The sequence below is a fragment of the Bombus pascuorum genome, chromosome 8 (genome assembly GCF_905332965.1).
Source record: "Bombus pascuorum chromosome 8, iyBomPasc1.1, whole genome shotgun sequence".
Lineage (NCBI taxonomy): Eukaryota > Metazoa > Arthropoda > Insecta > Hymenoptera > Apidae > Bombus > Bombus pascuorum.
Genome location: NC_083495.1, coordinates 8,656,737 through 8,676,707, shown reverse-complemented (window position 1 = coordinate 8,676,707; position 19,971 = coordinate 8,656,737). Strand labels below are relative to the sequence as shown.

The window sequence follows — 19,971 nt, the reverse complement described above, 5'->3', positions numbered from 1 at the left end:
AAATGTATATTCTCTCCATTATATTAATTAAACGTATAACTTGTAGAATTTAAATAAGGGAATTATGATCCTTTATTAGTGTTTCAACTGTTGCATATTATATGTAAATTAAACTAATGAAAAATAGATACACTTTAATTTGTTAGTGATTAAAGTAGTTAAACATTAAGATGCTAATAGCTGTATATGGCTTTTAGTATTTGCAAAACTGTGTGTTATTTATATAATTTAAACAAATTATATTATTATTATAATTTAATATATAATAATTATTTTGCTTGATCAAATTAATTTCTTTATTTGTTCCGTTGATATAACGAACATAAGCCGAAAATCGAAAATAAATAAAAGATGTGATATAGAATATTAATGTTGTTTCATGTGCGATTTAAAGAATATAACTTTGAAAATAATTGTACACTTTTGCAAGATTGTACTTTATTCTTTATTATTATTTCATATTTATACCAATGTTCATTATAAATTTGAATCAGTTAATTATAAGATTAAAATTTTGCAGTTATTCAAAAATGTAAAACATCAATGTCTTTCTATGTTATATCATTTTCAATATTTCACACATGATCTTTCAATTTGTATTTCTTTCAATAAATTGAAAATATCATCTGTTTTTCATAAAAGTTTCGCTCTATTCTTAGTTTTATTATGATTTTCGCTATGTACTATACACCGCTACAAATAAATTCTTACCTACTCGCTTGTTATTTTCAAAACAATAATTTAAACCATAAAGTCGAGAGCAATAATTATTGTTTTGGAAATATTTTTTATCAGGAATCATTACTTACAATGTTATTATTGATCAGATATATTTTTTGATATTAGAGTTTAGGTGATTTTTGAAAGTATAGCACTGCATTGACTCTGGACACGATTCACGTCTGTGAAAGTTGTTAACTCTATGAAACATTGTTGGCACTAGAACATTTACTTCTTTTACTTTGTCATCTTTTTACTTTATCATCTTTTACTTTCACTCACAGGTTCTGGAGGGCTGATGCGGATTCCTTCAAATTTATCAGCTTGCTTTTATTTTAATTACGTAATGAATTATTTATTTTATCGCCTCTCAATTACATCTCATATCTACTGTATTATAATGCGAACTCTCAGTGTCTTCACTTAATGATCCACTAATAGTCTTCTATTTCTTCGACACATCCCATTAATTTGTTTCAGCAAGGTTTTGCTGCAATTTTTTAGCGTTGCATGAGTGGCCAAATTTGTGTGGCCTAATTGTGCGGACGCACAGAGCAGCTGTCGTTGTCGCATACACTTATTCCGACATTCTTATCTGAAAAATAACACATTTTCATAAAAAATTTATGGTGAAAATTCACACTAAAAATTTATATGGACAATGGTGAAACTTGTTATTCCAAAAATACAAACAAGATAAACTCACGCCATTTGATAGTTCTTTTTTCATTACGATTCAATTCATTATTCGTAAATATCAATAATATTGTAAATTATAAATATTTTATAAATTATAAAATATAATTATAAATCATGAAATAATTATTATTAAAGTTATGTACCACCATCGATTTGACGCGATTGATATGTATTCATAAATTAAAATTGAGTTTTCTAAAGGATACATAATTCGTTTCTTGCAGCATTTTAATGCTTATTATTTTTATTTTTTATTAGATTGTTATTTGTTTAAATATAAGTGTAATCATTCGATGGAAAGATGGCTGCTCTATAGCACACACGTACCACGCACAAAACCACACGAGAGTCTAACCGCTGTTCTCAAAGAGCAATATCGAGCGAGCCGGCTTACACTAATGATGACGAAATGAAATAAAACAAACAAATGTGTTCTTCCTATTTTGCAACGTTTACAGATGCCTAAAATATGTAATACTTAATTAACAGGTGTAATAGCAGACGCAGAGAAAAAGAAGGAGAAGTTAGCGAAGGAAGGGTGGTCGGTGGTTTGTGATGATGATGCGCGGGACAATAAAGAGGCAAGAGGTGCTATAGTTGAAAGTTTTGTTAGGGATCAATTCGTTGACAAAGAGCCTAAGGATAAGGTCGTTAAGTCCGATGAAAAACTAATTGTCGATCGAACGCCAGTTATCGAACCACCGATAATTAAACAACGTTACATTCGCGATGGGAAGGGAGATGCGATTATTGCATCGAAAACTATAATTTCAGCCATCGACGATAAGACTCAATTACCAGTGATTACTCAGACTATCACGATTAAAGAGATAGATCAAACGATACCCACAGACACAACGACGATCTCCAATGGTAAACAGATTATCATAAGCAAAAAGGAAATGCTGTCTAAAGAAGGTAAGGAAATTGATGAAAAACTAACAACTCCTAGCATAAGTATTAAAAAACAAGATATAAAATTGCCAGAAAAAGCTAAAGAAGTTCCACGAGACGAACAGAAGCATGAATTGCCGAAAGAGGCTGTTGTCAAGACTAACATTCCAAAAGAAACGAAACCTGCGATTGATAAGCAAGTATCTGCTTATGAGACCGTTTACAGTGTTCAGTATCCATCTACACAGCCAGACGAGAAGCAAGAGGATGAATCGAAGAAATCGAAGGATAAGAGCGGAGGCATACTCTCGGGCATTTTTAAGGGATCCAAACTTAAGAAGAGTAAGTCGAAAGGATCGAAGGACACGTCCTTCGACAGTGGCGACGAAGAAATAAAAGTACCAGTGCCTACGGAACATCAAACGCAGCAACCTACTTTCGTTTCGTATGATACTCACGTAGATTACAAACCTACTGAAACGAGAGCGTTACCTGACGTTAAATTGGCCACCATGCAATTCTTAGATGACTCCAGGCGCAGTGATTTAAACGTACACGTACCTGATATCGCAGTGAGCTCGATTCAAATCGAGAGAAGGGAGGTGAAAGAGGAACCGAAAGTAACGGTTAAAGAATCAGATGATCGTACTGGAACCATGGCAAGTGATGCAAGCGACCAAGAGAAAGAGAAGGGTGGTGGTTTCTTTGGTATATTTAAGAGTCCTAAATCGAAAGAGAAAAAGCTAAAGAAAAGCAAGGAAGCATCTTTCGACAGCGGTGACGAAGAACTTCGAATCGCCACAGAGAAATTCTTGGACGATACACGAAAGATTGCTGAAACTACCATTGTTCCTTCTGCTCCTAAAGTTGACACAAAACAAGACCTGCATACGTTTTCGTCGTCGGTTCATTATGAGGAAGATACACCTAAAGATAAAATAAACGGACACTCATATGATATCTCGGAAGTAAAAAAGAAATTAGACACAGATAGAAGTACTCCTCATAAAGAAATCAATGGAAAATCAGATATTAAGAAACATAAAGACCAGAAAGAACACAGCGTGGAAAGGTATACCACTAAGCCAGAAGCAAAGCTAGAATCACCGGATAAACAAAAAGAAGATGAAAAGGAAGTAGACGAGGAAGGTAAAGATAAGAGCGGTGGATTCTTCGGCATGTTCAAGAGTCCAAAACTGAAAAGTAAAAAGAGAAGTTCATCCAGAGAGAAGAATTCATCTAAAGAAACGTCCTTCGACAGTGGAGATGAAGAAACACGACAATTGACAGCCAGTTTCTTGGACGACACGAAAAAGATTGCAGACAGTCTGCATCATGAAGATTGGAAACCAATTCCTGAAAAAGTAACAACTGATACGGCCCCTGATGAATCTGCAGACTCTGCGGATAAAGACAAGGGAAGTGGAATCTTCAGCAAATTCCGAAGTCCAAAATTGACTAGAGCATCGCGAAGCAGGTCCCGGGAAAAGAGCACTCCACCACAAGAACCAGTAACAAGTCCAGATAGTTCACTCCGAGAAGCTACTGCGAAATTCCTAGAAGATACAAGAAACCTTGCAAATCTATCATTCGATGTACCAGACAAAGTAGACGATGCGAAGAAAGCGAAAGAGAAAATAACAATAGAAATCACGGAAGATGTTGATGATACCAAGAAGAAAATATTATCAGGAATAGATGTAGTTGTAGATAGCACAGAGACAGCAAAAGATAAAACTGCGAAAGAAGCTAAGAAAGCCAAGGAAAAGACAGGTGGATTTTTATCTGGATTATTCAAAGGTACAAAACACGCTGCGGATGAAGCTACTGAAGAATTCAAGGATGCTCTTGATGAAACAAAGAAAGAAATCGTTGAAGGAAAAGATCGTGCACGGGAAGTTGTAGAGGAGAAATTGAAAGATCTCGACGCAACAAAAGACAAAGCAGTTTCAGAAGCAAAGCACGGACAGGAAAAGATCACCATTGTTGTAAAAGACACTAAAGATGCGATTAGTGGAAAGGTATCGGAGGCTGCGCAGCAAGTTTCGGATACCGGTAAAGCTGTTGGTGAAAAGGTAGCTGATGGAGGAAAGCGAGTAACAGAAAAGGTAGATACTATCATATATGGTGTGACTGACAGCGTGGAAGCTGCAAAGGACAAGACAGCTGCATATTCAAAAGATGTTAAAGACGCAATTGTAACAGGTGCTAAAGACGCGAAAGATACGGTTATAACGGGTGCAAGAGAAGCGGAGCATAAAGTAAGTGAAAAAGTAGCTGAAGGAACGCAGAAAGTAACTGACACTGGTAAAGCAGTTTCCGGTAAAGTAGTCGAAGGAGTAAAGGATGTTGAGATAAAAGCAGAATCAGCTACACGAAGCGCGATTGATGGCGCAAAGGCAACGAAAGATAAAGTAACTAAAGAGATTAAAGAAGATACTGAAATAGCGAAAGGAAAGATATCATCTGGAATAGACACAGTGGTAGACGGTGCAGCAGCAACAAAGGATAAGGCTGCAAAAGAAGCTAAAAAGGCCAAGGAAAAGACCGGTGGTTTCCTCTCAGGATTTTTCAGAAGTGCAAAGCACGCGGCAGATGAAGTTTCTGAAGACGTCAAAGACTTCGTCGATGAAAGGAAGAAAGAGGCTGCAGAAGAGACAGCTCGTGCTCGTGAGAAAGCGGCAGGAAAGTTAAAGGACGCTGATGCAGCAAAGGATAAAGCTGTTGCAGAAGCAAAGGCCGCGAAGGATAAAGCTATTGCAGAAGCAAAGGCCGCAAAGGACAAAGTAGCAGCTACTGTAAAGGATGCTAAAGATGCAGTAGATGAAAAAGTATCGGTAGCTGCAGAAAAAATGTCTGATGCTGAGAAAGTGTTTGGCAAAAAGACATCTGATGAAGTGACGCGTATTCAAGAAAAAATGGATGGTGCGATCCATGTTGTAGTTGATGGCGTAGTAACAACGAAGGAAAAGGCAGCTGCGACAGCAAAGGATGCTAAAGACACAGTTGCAGCAGGTGCAAAAGATGCAAAAATTAAAGTAATAACAGTTGCCACACATACGAAGGACACAGTAAGTGAAGAAGTTGCAGGTGGTGTTGAAAAGGTGAAAGATACAGGCAAAGCTGTCACTGATAAAATTGTTCAGCAAGCAAAGGATACGGAGGCAAAAGCTGAAGCTGCTGCACGAAGTGTGGCTGAAGATGCTAAAGCAGCAAAAGATAAAGTAGCGAAAGAAGTTAAAGAAGATACTGAAGCAGTAAAACATAAGATATCAACCGGAATAGACTCAGCAGCAGATACTGCAGAGGCAGCGAAAGATAAGGCTGCTAAAGAAGCTAAAAAAGCTAAAGAAAAGGCCGGTGGCTTTTTGTCTGGTTTATTCAAAGGTGCAAAACATTCTGTAGATGACGTTTCAGACGACGTTAAAGAGTTCCTTGAGGAAACGAAGAGGGAAGCATCAGAAGAGAAAGACCGTCTACGTGCCGCTGCAGACGCAAAATTAAAAGATATAGAAGCAGCGAAAGATAAAGCATCTGCAGACGCCAGAGATGCAAAAGCCAAGCTTGCAACCGCTGCGAAAGATACTAAAGACACAGTATTCACAAAAGTGTCTGATGCTACGCACAAGGTATCAGATGCAGGTAAAGCTGTTGGTGAAAAAGTAAGTGATGAACTGAAAAAAGCTGGAGAGAAAACTGAAAGTGCAGCTCGGGGAGTAGTCGATGGAGCAAAGGAGGTGAAAGACAAAGCCGCTACAGATGTGAAAGACGCAAAAGGAAAAGTTCTAACTGCTGCGAAGGACATCAAGGATGAAGTCAGCGATAAAGTAGTTGAAGGTGCACAGAAAGTAGCCGACACCAGTAAAACAGTTGGTGACAAAGTAGCTGAAGGAGTGAAAGGTGCAGAAGCGAAGATTGAGACAGCACTGAAGGGAGTAAGTGATGGTGCAAAGGAAACAAAAGACAAGGTTGCAAAAGAAATTAAAGGAGATGCCGACGCTGTAAAGCAGAAGGTATCTTCTGCTATGGATGGGGTTGCAGATAGCGCCGCAGCTGCGAAGGATAAAGCTAGCAAGGACGCAAAGAAAGCAAAAGAGAAGACAGGTGGTTTCTTCTCGGGTATCTTCAAGAGCGCAAAACACGCGGCAGATGAAGTTTCTGAAGATGTCAAAGACTTCGTCGATGAAAGGAAGAAGGAGGCTGCAGAAGAGACAGCTCGTGCTCGTGAGAAAGCGGCAGGAAAGTTAAAGGACGCTGATGCAGCGAAGGATAAAGTTGTTGCAGAAGCAAAGGCCGCGAAGGACAAAGTAACAGCTACTGTGAAGGATGCTAAAGATGCAGTAGATGAAAAAGTATCGGTAGCTGCAGAAAAAATGTCTGATGCTGAGAAAGTGTTTGGCAAAAAGACAGCTGATGAAGTGACGCGTATTGAAGAAAAAGTGGATGGCGCGATCCATGTTGTTGTTGATGGCGTAGTAACAACGAAGGAAAAGGCAGCTGCGACAGCGAAGGATGCTAAAGACACAATTGCAGCAGGTGCAGAAGATGCAAAAATTAAAGTAATAACAGTTGCCAAACAAACGAAAGACACAGTAAGTGAAGAAGTTACAGGTGGTGTTGAAAAGGTGAAAGATACAGGCAAAGCTGTCACTGATAAAATTGTTCAGCAAGCAAAGGATGCGGAGGCAAAAGCTGAAGCTTCTGCAAGAAGTGTGGCTGAAGATGCTAAAGCAGCAAAAGATAAAGTAGCGAAAGAAGTTAAAGAAGATACTGAAGCAGTAAAACATAAGATAGCAACCGCAATAGAATCAGCAACAGATACTGCAGAGGCAGCGAAAGATAAGGCTGCTAAAGAAGCTAAAAAAGCTAAAGAAAAGGCCGGTGGCTTTTTGTCTGGTTTATTCAAAGGTGCAAAACATTCTGTAGATGACGTTTCAGACGATGTTAAAGAGTTCCTTGAGGAAACGAAGAGGGAAGCATCAGAAGAGAAAGACCGTCTACGTGCCGCTGCAGACGCAAAATTAAAAGATATAGAAGCAGCGAAAGATAAAGCATCTGCAGACGCCAGAGATGCAAAAGACAAGCTTGCAACCGCTGCGAAAGATACTAAAGACACAGTATTCACGAAAGTGTCTGATGCTACGCACAAGGTATCAGATGCAGGTAAAGCTGTTGGTGAAAAAGTAAGTGATGAACTGAAAAAAGCTGGAGAGAAAACTGAAAGTGCAGCTCGGGGAGTAGTCGATGGAGCAAAGGAGGTGAAAGACAAAGCCGCTACAGATGTGAAAGACGCAAAAGGAAAAGTTCTAACTGCTGCAAAGGACATCAAGGATGAAGTCAGCGACAAAGTAGTTGAAGGTGTACAGAAAGTAGCCGACACCAGTAAAACAATTGGTGACAAAGTAGCTGAAGACGTGAAAGGTGCAGAAGCGAAGGTTGAGACAGCACTGAAGGGAGTAAGTGATGATGCAAAGGAAACAAAAGACAAGGTTGCAAAAGAAATTAAAGGAGATGCCGACGCTGTAAAGCAGAAGGTATCTTCTGCTATGGATGGAGTTGCAGATAGCGTCGCAGCTGCGAAGGATAAAGCTAGCAAGGATGCAAAGAAAGCAAAAGAAAAGGCAGGTGGTTTCTTCTCGGGTATCTTCAAGAGCGCAAAACACGCGGCAGATGAAGTTTCTGAAGATGTCAAAGACTTCGTCGATGAAAGGAAGAAGGAGGCTGCAGAAGAGACAGCTCATGCTCGTGAGAAAGCGGCAGGAAAGTTAAAGGACGCTGATGCAGCGAAGGATAAAGTTGTTGCAGAAGCAAAGGCCGCGAAGGACAAAGTAACAGCTACTGTGAAGGATGCTAAAGATGCAGTAGATGAAAAAGTATCGGTAGCTGCAGAAAAAATGTCTGATGCTGAGAAAGTGTTTGGCAAAAAGACAGCTGATGAAGTGACGCGTATTGAAGAAAAAGTGGATGGCGCGATCCATGTTGTTGTTGATGGCGTAGTAACAACGAAGGAAAAGGCAGCTGCGACCGCGAAGGATGCTAAAGACACAATTGCAGCAGGTGCAAAAGATGCAAAAATTAAAGTAATAACAGTTGCCACACATACGAAGGACACAGTAAGTGAGGAAGTTGCAGGTGGTGTTGAAAAGGTGAAAGATACAGGCAAAGCTGTCACTGATAAAATTGTTCAGCAAGCAAAGGATACGGAGGCAAAAGCTGAAGCTGCTGCACGAAGTGTGGCTGAAGATGCTAAAGCAGCAAAAGATAAAGTAGCGAAAGAAGTTAAAGAAGATACTGATGCAGTAAAACATAAGATAGCATCTGGAATAGACTCAGCAGCAGATACTGCAGCTGCAGCGAAAGATAAGGCTGCTAAAGAAGCTAAAAAAGCTAAAGAAAAGGCCGGCGGTTTTCTCTCTGGTCTATTCAAGGGTGCAAAACATACAACAGGTGAAGTTGCAGACCATGTTACAGAGTTCCTTGAGGAAAGAAAGAGAGAATCTTCAGAAGAAAAAGCTCTTGCGCATGCAGCAATGGAAAAGAAGATCGAAGATGTGGCTGAAGCGACAGATAAAGACAGAACAGGTAAGATCATAGCCTCCACGAAAGGCACGAAGGATAAAGTTGCCAGAGAAATAAAATATACGGAAGAAAAGGTAGAATCTGCATCTCGAGAAATAGGCGATAGTGCAAACGCAGCTAAAGACAAGGCGGTTACTGATATGAAAGACATGAAAGATAAAACGGCAGTAGCTGTAAAGGATATTAAGGATAAAGTCAGCGAAAAAGTAGCTGACAGCTCACAGAAGGTAATAGACACCGGCAAGAAGGTGGAAGAAAAGATCGCAACTGGTGCAAAAACAGCCGGTGATAAAGCAAAAGCATCAGCTCGCGAACTAGCTGAAAATGCAAAATTAGCGAAAGAAAAACTGGAAACAGAAGTTAGAGAAGATACAGCTGCAGTGAAACAAAAGATTTCATCAGGTATAGATACGGTTGCAGATGGTGCAGACACAGCAAAGGAAAAGATCACGAAAGAAGCAAAGAAAACTAAGGAAAAAGGTGGAGGTTTCCTCTCGGGCCTGTTCAAAGGAGCAAAACACGCAGCTGAAGAGGTCTCCGAAGAGGTGAAGGAATTCTATGATGAAACAAAGAAAGACGCAACTGAAGAAGAAGCACGTGCTCGTGCTTCTATGGAAAAAACTCTGAAGGATGTCGATCTCGCAAAAGATAAAGCAGTTGCAGAAGTGAAAGATACAAAAGCTAAGATGACAACAGCTGTAAAAGACACCAGAGGTAGGGCCAGTGACACTGTATCTGATGGCGTCCAAGCAGTAAAAGATATTGGTAAAACTGTGGGTGATAAGATAGTAGATAGTACAAAACAGGCAGAAGCTAAAGCAGAAGCTGCTGCTTACAAGGTAGCTGATGATGCTAAAGCAGTGAAAGACAAAGTTGTTGCAGACGTAAAGGATACTACAGAGACGATAACAACTGCAGCAAAGGACATGAAAGATAAAATCTCAGAGAAAGAAAAGGAAGGAGCAGAGAAAGTATCAACCATTACCAAAACTATTGGTGAGAAAGTTGTGGATGGTGTGGAGAAAGCTAAAAGCAAAACAGACACAGTTGTTCATGGATTAGCAGAGGACGCAAAAGTAATGAAAGATAAAGGAACCAAGGAAATCAAAGATGACGCCAATGCCGTGAAACAGACAGTTTCTTCTGGAATAGACGTTGTAACAGACAGTGTTGCTGTAGCTAAAGACAAAGCAGCCAAAGATGCTAAGAAAGCTAAAGAGAAGGGTAGCGGCTTCCTAAACGGGTTGTTTAAAAGTGCGAAGCAGGCAGCTGATGACGTTTCAGGAGACGTTAAAGACTTTCTCGAAGAAGCAAAGAGAGAAGCCTCTGAAGAAAAAGCTCGCGCACATGAAGCAATGGAAAAGAAGGTTGAAGATATAGCTGCAGCAAAACACAAGACAGCTACAGAAATACAGGATGCAAAGGACAAAGTAGCAACTGCTGTAAAAGATGCTAAGGTTACAGTTGGTGAAAAAGTATCTGAAGCTGCGCAAAAGGTGTCAGATGCTGGCAAAGCTGCTGGCGAGAAAGTAATCGATGGCGTGAAACGAGTTGAAGAACAAGTAGATACTAAAGTTCATGATGTGGCTGACAGCGTAGTATTAGCAAAGGATAAGACCGCTGCTGAGATCAAGGACGCTAAAGATAAAATGACGACGGTTGCTAAGGACAAAGTGGACAAAGTTAGCGAAAAAGTGACAGATACTGGTAAAGCATTAAAAGAAGGCATCATGGATGGTGTTAAAAAGGCTGACGATAAAGTGGAGGCAGTTGCAGAAGACGTAGCGAGTGGCGCAAAAGCAGCAAAAGATAAAGTAGTCACGGATGTCAAGAAAGATGCTGAAGCTGTAAAGCAGAAAGTATCTTCAGGAGTAGATACAGTTGCAGATAGTGTAACATCTGCTAAGGACAAGGCTACGAAAGAAGCTAAAAAAGCCAAGGAGAAGACTGGCGGTTTCTTTTCTGGTTTATTTAAGGGTGTAAAACATGCGGCAGATGAAATGTCCGAAGACGTCAAAGACTTTGTGGATGAAACGAAGAAAGAAGCTGTCGAGGAAGAAGCTCGTGCTCGTGAAGCAGCAGCAGAGAAATTAAAAGACATCGAGACAGCAAAAGATAAGGGAATCGCAGTTGTGAAGGATACGAAGGACAAAGTGGTAACAGGAGTAAAAGACACCAAGGATAAAGTTGGCGATAAAGTTTCTGAAGCTGCACAAAAAGTATCCGATACTAGCAAAACTGTCGGCGAAAAAGTAACAGACAGTATCAAACAAATTGGAACAGTTGCAGGTGCTACTGTTCACCAAGTAGCAGATGATGCAAAAGCAGCGAAGGATAAAGTAACAACCGATGTAAAGGATGTTAAAGATAAAGTGGCAGCTGATGTAAAGGATATTAAAGACAAAACTGCTGCGACTGCAAAGGATACTAAAGACAAAATTGCTGAGAAAGTAGTTGAGAGTGCGCAAAAGGTCTCAGACGCTGGTAAAGCTGTCGGATATAAAGTTGCAGATGACGCAGAAAAAGCTAAGGATAAAGTTGAAGCAGTTGCTCATGAAATCGCAACTGAGACGAAAGAAGTAAAAGGGAAAGTGTCTAAAGAAGTTCGCGATGACGCTGAAACTGTGAAACAGAAAGTATCAGGAGCAGTAGATACAGTAGCAGATACTATACCAGCTGCCAAAGACAAAGTTGTTAAGGAAGCAAAGAAAGCTAAAGATAAAGGTAGCGGTTTCCTTTCTGGATTGTTTAAGGGAACAAAACACACTGCGGATGAAATTTCTGGAGACGTTAAAGACTTCCTCGAAGAAACGAAGAGGGAATCCTCTGAAGAAAAAGCTCTTGCACACGCAGCAATGGAAAAGAAGATCGAAGATATGGCTGGAACGAAAGATAAAGCAGTTACTGGAATTAAACACACAACAGACAAAATCGTGGCGTCCGTCAAAGACACAAAGGATGATGTTGGAGCGAAAATTTCTGGTGGCTTGCAAAAAGTATCAGATGCTGGTGCAGCTATTGGTGATAAAACAGCAGCAGCAACTCACGAAGTAACGGATGAAGCTAAATTAGTGAAAGACAAAGTAGCTTCAGACCTGAAGGATGCTAAGGAGACAGTAGCAACCACTGCGAAGGACACAAAAGATAAAATCACAGACAAAGTATCAGAAGGAATACGAAAAGCATCAGACACTACTAAGGTCATTGGCGAGAAGATCGTTGATGGGGTACAAAAAGTTGAAGATAAAACGGCCACTGTTGCTCATGGTATTACTGATGGCGCAAAGGCAGCAAAAGACAAAGCTGCTAAAGAAGTCAAGGAAGACGTTGAAGCAGTAAAGCAAAAGGCATCATCTGGTATAGATGCAGTCGTAGAAGGTGCAGAGGCAGCAAAAGACAAGACTGCGAAAGAAGCTAAGAAAGCTAAGGAGAAGACTGGTGGTTTCTTTTCTGGTTTATTTAAGGGTGTAAAACATGCAGCAGATGAAATGTCCGAAGACGTCAAAGAATTCGTAGATGAAACGAAGAAAGAAGCTGTCGAGGAGGAAACTCGTGCTCGTGAAGCAGCAGCAGAGAAATTAAAAGATATTGACGCAGCGAAAGATAAAGCAGCTGCAGGATTAAGAGACGCAAAAGATAAAGTTACAACTGCTGCGAAGGATACCAAGGACACAGTGTTTGCTAAAGTATCATATACCAAGCAAAAGGTATCAGACATAGGCCACGCTACAGGTGAAAAGGTAGCTGATGGAGTGAAACAGGCTGAGGAGAAAACCGAAAGTGCAGCTCGAGAAATAGTCGATGTCTCAAAGGAGGTGAAGGATAAAATAGCAGCTGATGTGAAAGATACTAAAGATAAAACTGCTGCAGCCGCAAAGGACGCTAAAGATAAAATTTCTGAGAAGGTAATTGGGGGTGCACAAATGGTAGCGGACACCGGTAAAGCTGTTGGAGACAAAGTTATAGGTGGAGCAGAAAAAGCCAAGGATAAAGTTGAAATAGTCGGTCATGAAATAGCAACTGAGACGAAACAAATGAAAGACAAAGTATCTAAGGAAATTCAAGACGACGCTGAAGCAGTAAAACAGAAAGTTTCATCAGGAGCAGCTGCAATTGTAGATGGAGCTTCCGCGGCAAAAGACAAAGCAACCAAAGAAGCTAAGAAAGCTAAAGAAAAGGGTAGCGGTTTTCTAACTGGATTGTTTAAGAGTACGAAGCAGGCAGCTGATGACGTCTCAGGAGACGTTAAAGACTTTCTCGAAGAAGCAAAGAGAGAAGCCTCTGAAGAAAAAGCTCGTGCCCATGATGCAATGGAAAAGAAGATTGAAGAAATGGCTGCAGCAAAAGACAAGATAGCTACAGAAATACACGATACAAAGGACAAAGTAGCAACTGCTGTAAAAGATGCTAAGGTTACAGTTGATGAAAAAGTATCTGAAGCTACGCAAAAGGTGTCAGATGCTGGCAAAGCTGCTGGCGAGAAAGTAATCGATGGTGTGAAACGAGTTGAAGAACAAGTAGATACTAAAGTTCATGATGTGGCTGACAGCGCACAAGCAGCGAAGGACAAAGTAGTAACGGATGTGAAAGATGCTGCAGACAAAGCTGCATCTGCTGCCAAAGGTACAAAGGATAAAATCAGCGAAAAAGTAACTGAAGGTACGCAAAAAATCTCAGACAGTGGTAAAATGGTAGGAGAGAAAATAGTGGATGGTGTTAAAATAACTGAACATAAAACAGAGGCAGTAGCGCGCGATATAGCTAGTGGTGTAAAAACAGCTAAGGACAAAGTAGCGACAGACGTTAAAAAAGATGCTGAAGCCATAAAACAAAAAGTTTCTTCCGGAGTAGACACAGCTGCGGACACTGCTGCATCAGCAAAAGACAAGGCTGCGAAAGAAGCTAAGAAAGCTAAGGAAAAAACTGGCGGTTTTCTCTCGAGTTTATTTAAGGGTGTAAAACACGCAGCAGATGAAATGACGGAAGATGTCAAAGAATTCGTTGATGATACCAAGAAAGAAGCTGCTGAAGAAGAAGCTCGCGCACGCGAAGCGCTAGCAGAAAAGGCGAGAGACATCGACGCAGCTAAAGATAAAGCAACTGCGGAATTAAAGTCAGTAAAAGATAATGTGAAAACTACTGTAAAAGAGACGAAGGATTCAGTTTCCGAGAAAATATCTGAAGGCGTACATAAAGCATCAGACGTAGGCAAAACTGTAGGTGGAAAAGTTATCGACGGAGTGAAAATAGTAGAAGCAAAAACAGAAGCAACCGCACGAGACATTGCAGAAGGTGCTAAAACAGCTAAGGATAAAGTAGTTACTGACGCGAAGGATGCTAAAGATGCAGTTACAACCGCCGCCAAAGACACCAAAGACAAGGTTAGCAAGAAAGTATCCGAAGATGCACAAGAGCTTACTAGCATTGGTAAAGCTGTTACTGATAAAATAGTTGAGGGAGCCAGAGACACCGAAGCAAAAGTAGAATCAGCTGCGCGAAGCGCGGCTGATGACGCGAAAGCCGCAAAAGATAAGGTTGCTGAAGAGATCAAGGAAGAGACTGAAATGGCAAAACAAAAGATAACATCTGGAATAGACACAGTGGTGGATAGCACAACAGCTGCAAAGGATAAGGCTGGAAAAGAAGTTAAAAAATCTAAAGAAAAGGCCGGTGGTTTTCTGTCAGGATTGATCAAAGGCGTCAAACACACAGCAGATGAGGTTTCAGAAGATGTCAAAGAATTCGTTGATGAGACGAAGAAAAAAGCCACTGAAGAGGAGATGCGTGCTCGTGAAGCACTTGCTAGCAAAGCAAAAGAAGTTGACACGGTAAAACAACAAGCTGTTGCTGGTATGGAAGTTACCAAAGACAAAGTTACAGCTGGTGTAAAGGACACTAAGGATAAAGTTAGTGAAAAAGTAACTGGTGCTATGCAAAAGGTATCTGATGCTGCTAGAATTGGCGGCGATAAAGTTATCGAAGGAGCGAAAAGCGTAGAAGCAAAAGCAGAAACTGCTGTGCGAGTAGTCACTGATGGTGGCAAGGCAACTAAGGATAAAGTAGTTACGGATGTAAAAGACGTTGGAGAGAAAGTTTCAACTACTGCAAGAGATGCGAAAGACAAAATCAGTCAAAATGTACTTGGTGCTGCATATGCTATATCGGATGCTGGCAAAGCTGTAAGCGTTCAAGCTACTGATGCGATTAAGAAAACGGAAGAAAAAGTAGGAACAGCTGTTCAGGGTACGGCCGATGGAGCGAAAGCAGCGAAAGAAAAATTGGTCACAGAAGTTAAGGAGGACACTTCTATCGTAAAACAAAAAGTCTCATCTGGAGTGGACACGATCGTGAATGAAGCAAAAACAGCGAAAGACAAAGCTTCGAAGGAGGGTAAAAAGGCCAAGGAAAAAAGTGGAGGCTTCCTTTCTGGTCTCATTAAAAGCGCAAAACACGCTGCGGATGAAGTATCTGGCGATGTGAAAGAGTTCGTTGATGGAACGAAAAAGGAGGCCGTAGAGGAAGAAGCTCGTGCCCGAGAGATTGCGTCTGGAAAAATAAAAGATGTTGATGCTGCTGTGGATAAATCCGTTGCAGATGCGAGAGCTACCAAAGACAAATTTCAAACTGGCGTAAAAGAAACTAAAACCATAGTCAGCACGAAAGTGTCTGAGGGTGTACAAAAGGTATCGGATACTGGCAGGACTATTAGCGAAAATGTGTATGATACTGAAAGATCTCTCGAAGAAATGTTACCGAGTCAAACAGAACAAAGGTACGTCGTAGATAGCGGCCAACAAAAAAGCAGCGTAACTGCATTTTTAGAAGAAATGAAGCGCGATGCAGCATGGGATAAAGTACAGTTTCAAGACGTTCATTTGTACGAAAACGTCGACACCATGTACGCCAAGCAAGCGAAGCCCGAATCAAGAACTTCGAAACGTGGAAGAGACGTGAAATCTACGACAGAAATTGTTACCCCTTTAGTTTTCGGTACACACGATCCTATTTTTGGCGTAGGTTCCCAGGCACAGATCAGACTGTCCGATGTAAGCACTAGAGACGATGATCGTGTCAGCGAATCGATATCCAAGAAAGTATCTCGCATTCCACAAAAAGTTAGTTCCTCGAGAGACCGATTAACTAGCTCCAGTAGTTCGTCGGATAGTTCCAGTAGTACGGTTAGAATAGTAAACGTGATTAGCGAAGTAGAGCACCTCGAGCCTCACACACGACAGACCGTCACCACAGTCGTAAGAAAGTCTGTGCGGACGGCAGCGACCCCACCACCCAGTCCCGCCGAGTACACTGACAGTAGAATCGAAGGTATCTTGCAATAATTGCGTTATCCATATTACATACCAGCTGTGTGTAACATGATTAATTAAGTTGACGCTTTTCTATAACTTATGTTTTGGTAGTCATACCAAAATGGCCAAAGAGGCCATTGCACTCTGTCATTCATAATGAACTCTAACACTTCTGATCTCAATCACTTTTAGTGTACTAATGTTTATATGATCTTTTATAAAGCAAGAACGTCGAACATACTATAAAGTGAAACAACGTGTTCTTTATCGTCATTGCAAAAATAAAAGAATAATGTTTATCACGAATACGTGATTTAGTAATAACATAAGAATACTATGACTTCTAGTTTTGTTTAAAATCTGTTTCGCATACATTTTGATACTTTTAGTATACACATGTATAGACAGTTTATGTAATTATCGATTTAATACATGCACTTTATAGTATGAGAAATCTAAACGAAAAGAAAATACGTGATCGACCGTAGTAAAAGACATATGCAAAACAACGTGTTTACATTATTTCTATTTATTTGCTGTTATTATTTTCAGTTTGTGCGTTTTAACTTTTTTAACATTTCTTTAATGCATGTTTCCAGGTTTTTTATGCTATATTTTAATATTATCCACGATCAAATGTTTTATTATCCATCGATAATGAGATTATCGGTCCAAAGCAACAAAAACCATATTTCTCACTATTCATTTCTTTATTGTTATAGCATAACATAAATACGTATCATACTTTATATTTATTATATAGTAATATATCTCATTGAATTAACAGGAAACCACAACTAGCGAAGCATGAACCGAGGTATGCCATGCAGGGAAAACATCATTCATCTAATCTTTGTCAAATCATTGCTTTCAATGTTTAAATTGTCATTATCCGTTTTCTTACATCACGTTTATCTACTTTTTCAGATGTTACCGAAGAGGCTGCAAAACGAGCACAGAGTCTAGCCGATCAAGCACGATCACCGACAAAATCAGGTAACGTATGGCCAAAGAAAGTATAAAAAGTCACGAACACAGATCGCAGGCCCAAGATCAATACGTTAGCAGAATCTATTTTGGTGCCCTCATTTATATTTAGCTTTATCTTCCATAGTTAGCACCTGCCGACGCTTTCACACTAATATTGTGCGCACGTTTCTTACTAAATAGATACCTCTTTGCGGCATAATAGATTAAATGTCATCGAGTAACGATAAAAGTTCTGTTCTTTGTACGACAATTTGAATACTTGGGACACCTTCGATCTATCTTCTATATAGCAATGTCGAATAAATAAATGTTTAGTTGAGACGAAGTAGCTTAGAGAATTTTTCTTTTATATTTACTTAGTTTGGTAAGTAAAGATTATTATTTTTATTACACTGATTCTCTTCATTGTTACAAGAAGTAATCGCTTTTTAGTCAGTTCACAAGAATCACGCTTCTTAAGTTGGATTCCCCGCAAACTCTAAAGATTGAAAAGAAACAGAGAAATAAGAAGTAATCCTTTTTAATTTTTTGTTCTGATACTATGAAACGTAGTTGTTTTGCAGGGTACGTTTTAGTAAGATTCAGGCGCCACGACTAGACACTATTTATATATGATGAGTGTTTTTTTATAAACATACTAATCCTGTTGCAGTATTGATACTAACTAAATTAAAAACTAAATGTAGACGTGTGCTGCACACACACACACAGGCATATAATGCGGTAAAATATGCATGCGTGTGTGGGCACACGAGTTTCGTGTGTATGCGCGTACACACAAGTACGTTTGTGAGACCAGAACACGCTGAATCTTTCAGTCCAACTGTCGCAGCTGGGCTAGACTTGAAATTCTTAGTGTGTATCAATGTGCTTTATGTCCTTGTTCCTGTTCTTGTCCATGTCCTTTTGGATGGGTCAGGGCATGATTCGGCTGAGATTGATGGGACTGTAGAGAGGCATGCTACTTCTGCTCCAACAAAGCAACCTGTTCCCGCCCCGCGACACTCTACCAGGTCGTCCATCGAAACAGATCTAGAGTTCGGAGAAGCTTCCGAAGTCTACTGCAGGCCGTACAGTCTCAAATATAAAACAAACGAGCAATCGAAGCCGCTCCGAGAAGGGCACTCCCCGGAGAAAAGCAGCCCAAAAAGTAAAATACCGGTGAAAGTAAAGAAATCTATGGATAACGAAACGACGGTGAGCAAAACAGTAACAAGTATCGAGTCGAAGGAACGTAAAACATTAAAGTCAGACGACTATCAGCCAAAAGTGACGATAGATTCACTCGCCACACAGTCGATAGATTTAGTAGAACGTACTGACAAGTTGCTCGAGGAGTTGTCAGAGGAGCCGCTCGGTGAGAAAGAAGCGCGACAACTGGAAGAAGATAAGGAGAAGAGCGATTCGATAAAACCCGAAGTATCGGACGAAACAAGACCTACGACAGTAACAGCAGATACGCGTGACAATTTATTCGATTCTGAGAAGTTTGAACAGATAGGTGAAACCGTAAAGAAAGTAGAAACAGTGACAGTCACGATTAAAGAAGATAACGAAACAGATTTATCCAGACCGGATAAATTTGTGACGACAGAGACGACGATTGTAGAGAATTTACCAAGCAGTTACGATAGCGCGACTCGTACAACGATATCCAAGGTTCAGAGAAGCGTCACAGACGAAGTGGTCTCGAGGGAGATCGTGACGAAGACGGTGACGACTGTACGGTGTTTCGCGACCGAATCCATCGACACGGAACAAACCGAACGAATCGTACGAGCGATGGCGGCTAGTGGCGATTACGGTGATATACCGGTACCAGTTGTAAAAGGCCGTGATAGTTTGCCGTTCAATATCGAACAGCTATCGGCAAAGATCATAAAGAGCACTAGCGAGATGTCTGAGCCGTGGGCCCATGTCAGTCTGACAGATCGTTCGTTCCTGAACGACGAGAAAGTAGAGCAATGGGAGAGCCAACTCTCTCAAGACACGTCGCCTAGTTCCGGTAACGGCGATATGTATACTAAAAATGGTAGCTCGCGACATGATTTAAACAGCGATACTGAAAGTGACGATTCACCACGATCGAGGAGAAGATCTCCAAGCAAGAGGTGTACATTGGGCAGTTCCAGCGGGTCTGATGTAGCACTGCACGAAGGTGCGGAACTGTCCCCGTTGGAGGACGACCAAGGTACCGCACTCACAGCTAACCTTCTAAGTAAGCAATGTACATATCCCGCTAACCAAGTTACCTGAGAGACAGTCAGATCCGAGAACGTGAATTTTGCGGTCTTCTGTATGCTTTTATTTGTGGCACGCTTTGTTTGCATGCAACTGCACCTGTTTATCGTTTTTGTTCCAATCTCGGTTTAGCTTGCAAAGTTCGTATTTACTAATTCAGGCCTTCTAGACGGCATACGTACGACGTTCGTACGATTTTCTTCGAATTAAGAATAAGTGTTAACATTTAGAAAAGAAATAGATTAGGATGTACTAACTAAGAAGAAAATGTTAGGACGAGCTATAGAAAACTGTATATTTGAAAAACTTTGGAAACTTAAGGATATTCAGTAAAAAATACAATCATTCGAAATTTATATAAATGATAGATACATTATAATTACTTTTAAAAGAAATTAAGTCAATTCTAAATGGAAAAATGGATTTTTAGACAAAGAAGATAATTGAATATGGTTTTCTTGCTGATAAATTGCGAAAAAATTGTGTCAATGGCTAATTTAATATATATATATATATTTTCTTTATTTGCACACGATGTTGC

At 40.3% G+C, this 19,971-nt stretch overlaps 2 protein-coding genes across 33 annotated transcripts in view; one reads left to right on the top strand and one right to left on the bottom strand.

Annotated features, from left to right (window-relative positions):
- The window catches only part of LOC132910002 (mucin-2-like), a 708,972-nt gene that overhangs the window by 465,198 nt on the left and 223,803 nt on the right, over positions 1-19,971 (bottom strand). The window lies entirely within an intron of this gene.
- LOC132909999 (ankyrin-3-like) overlaps positions 1-19,971 on the top strand; it is a 94,258-nt gene that overhangs the window by 64,010 nt on the left and 10,277 nt on the right. For 16 of the 32 annotated variants that reach the window (XR_009658658.1, XM_060965316.1, XM_060965309.1 and 13 more), the window contains 3 exons: positions 1,909-16,215; positions 17,127-17,195; positions 18,109-19,407. Coding sequence is in view for 30 of the 32 variants with exons in the window: in XM_060965316.1 (XP_060821299.1) it covers positions 1,909-16,215; positions 17,127-17,195; positions 18,109-19,407 (15,675 nt within the window). In the remaining 2 variants the exon portion in view is untranslated. The remainder of the gene's footprint in view (positions 1-1,908; positions 16,216-17,126; positions 17,196-18,108; positions 19,408-19,971) is intronic. The other 16 variants (XR_009658659.1, XM_060965339.1, XM_060965340.1 and 13 more) reach the window with 5 other exon arrangements.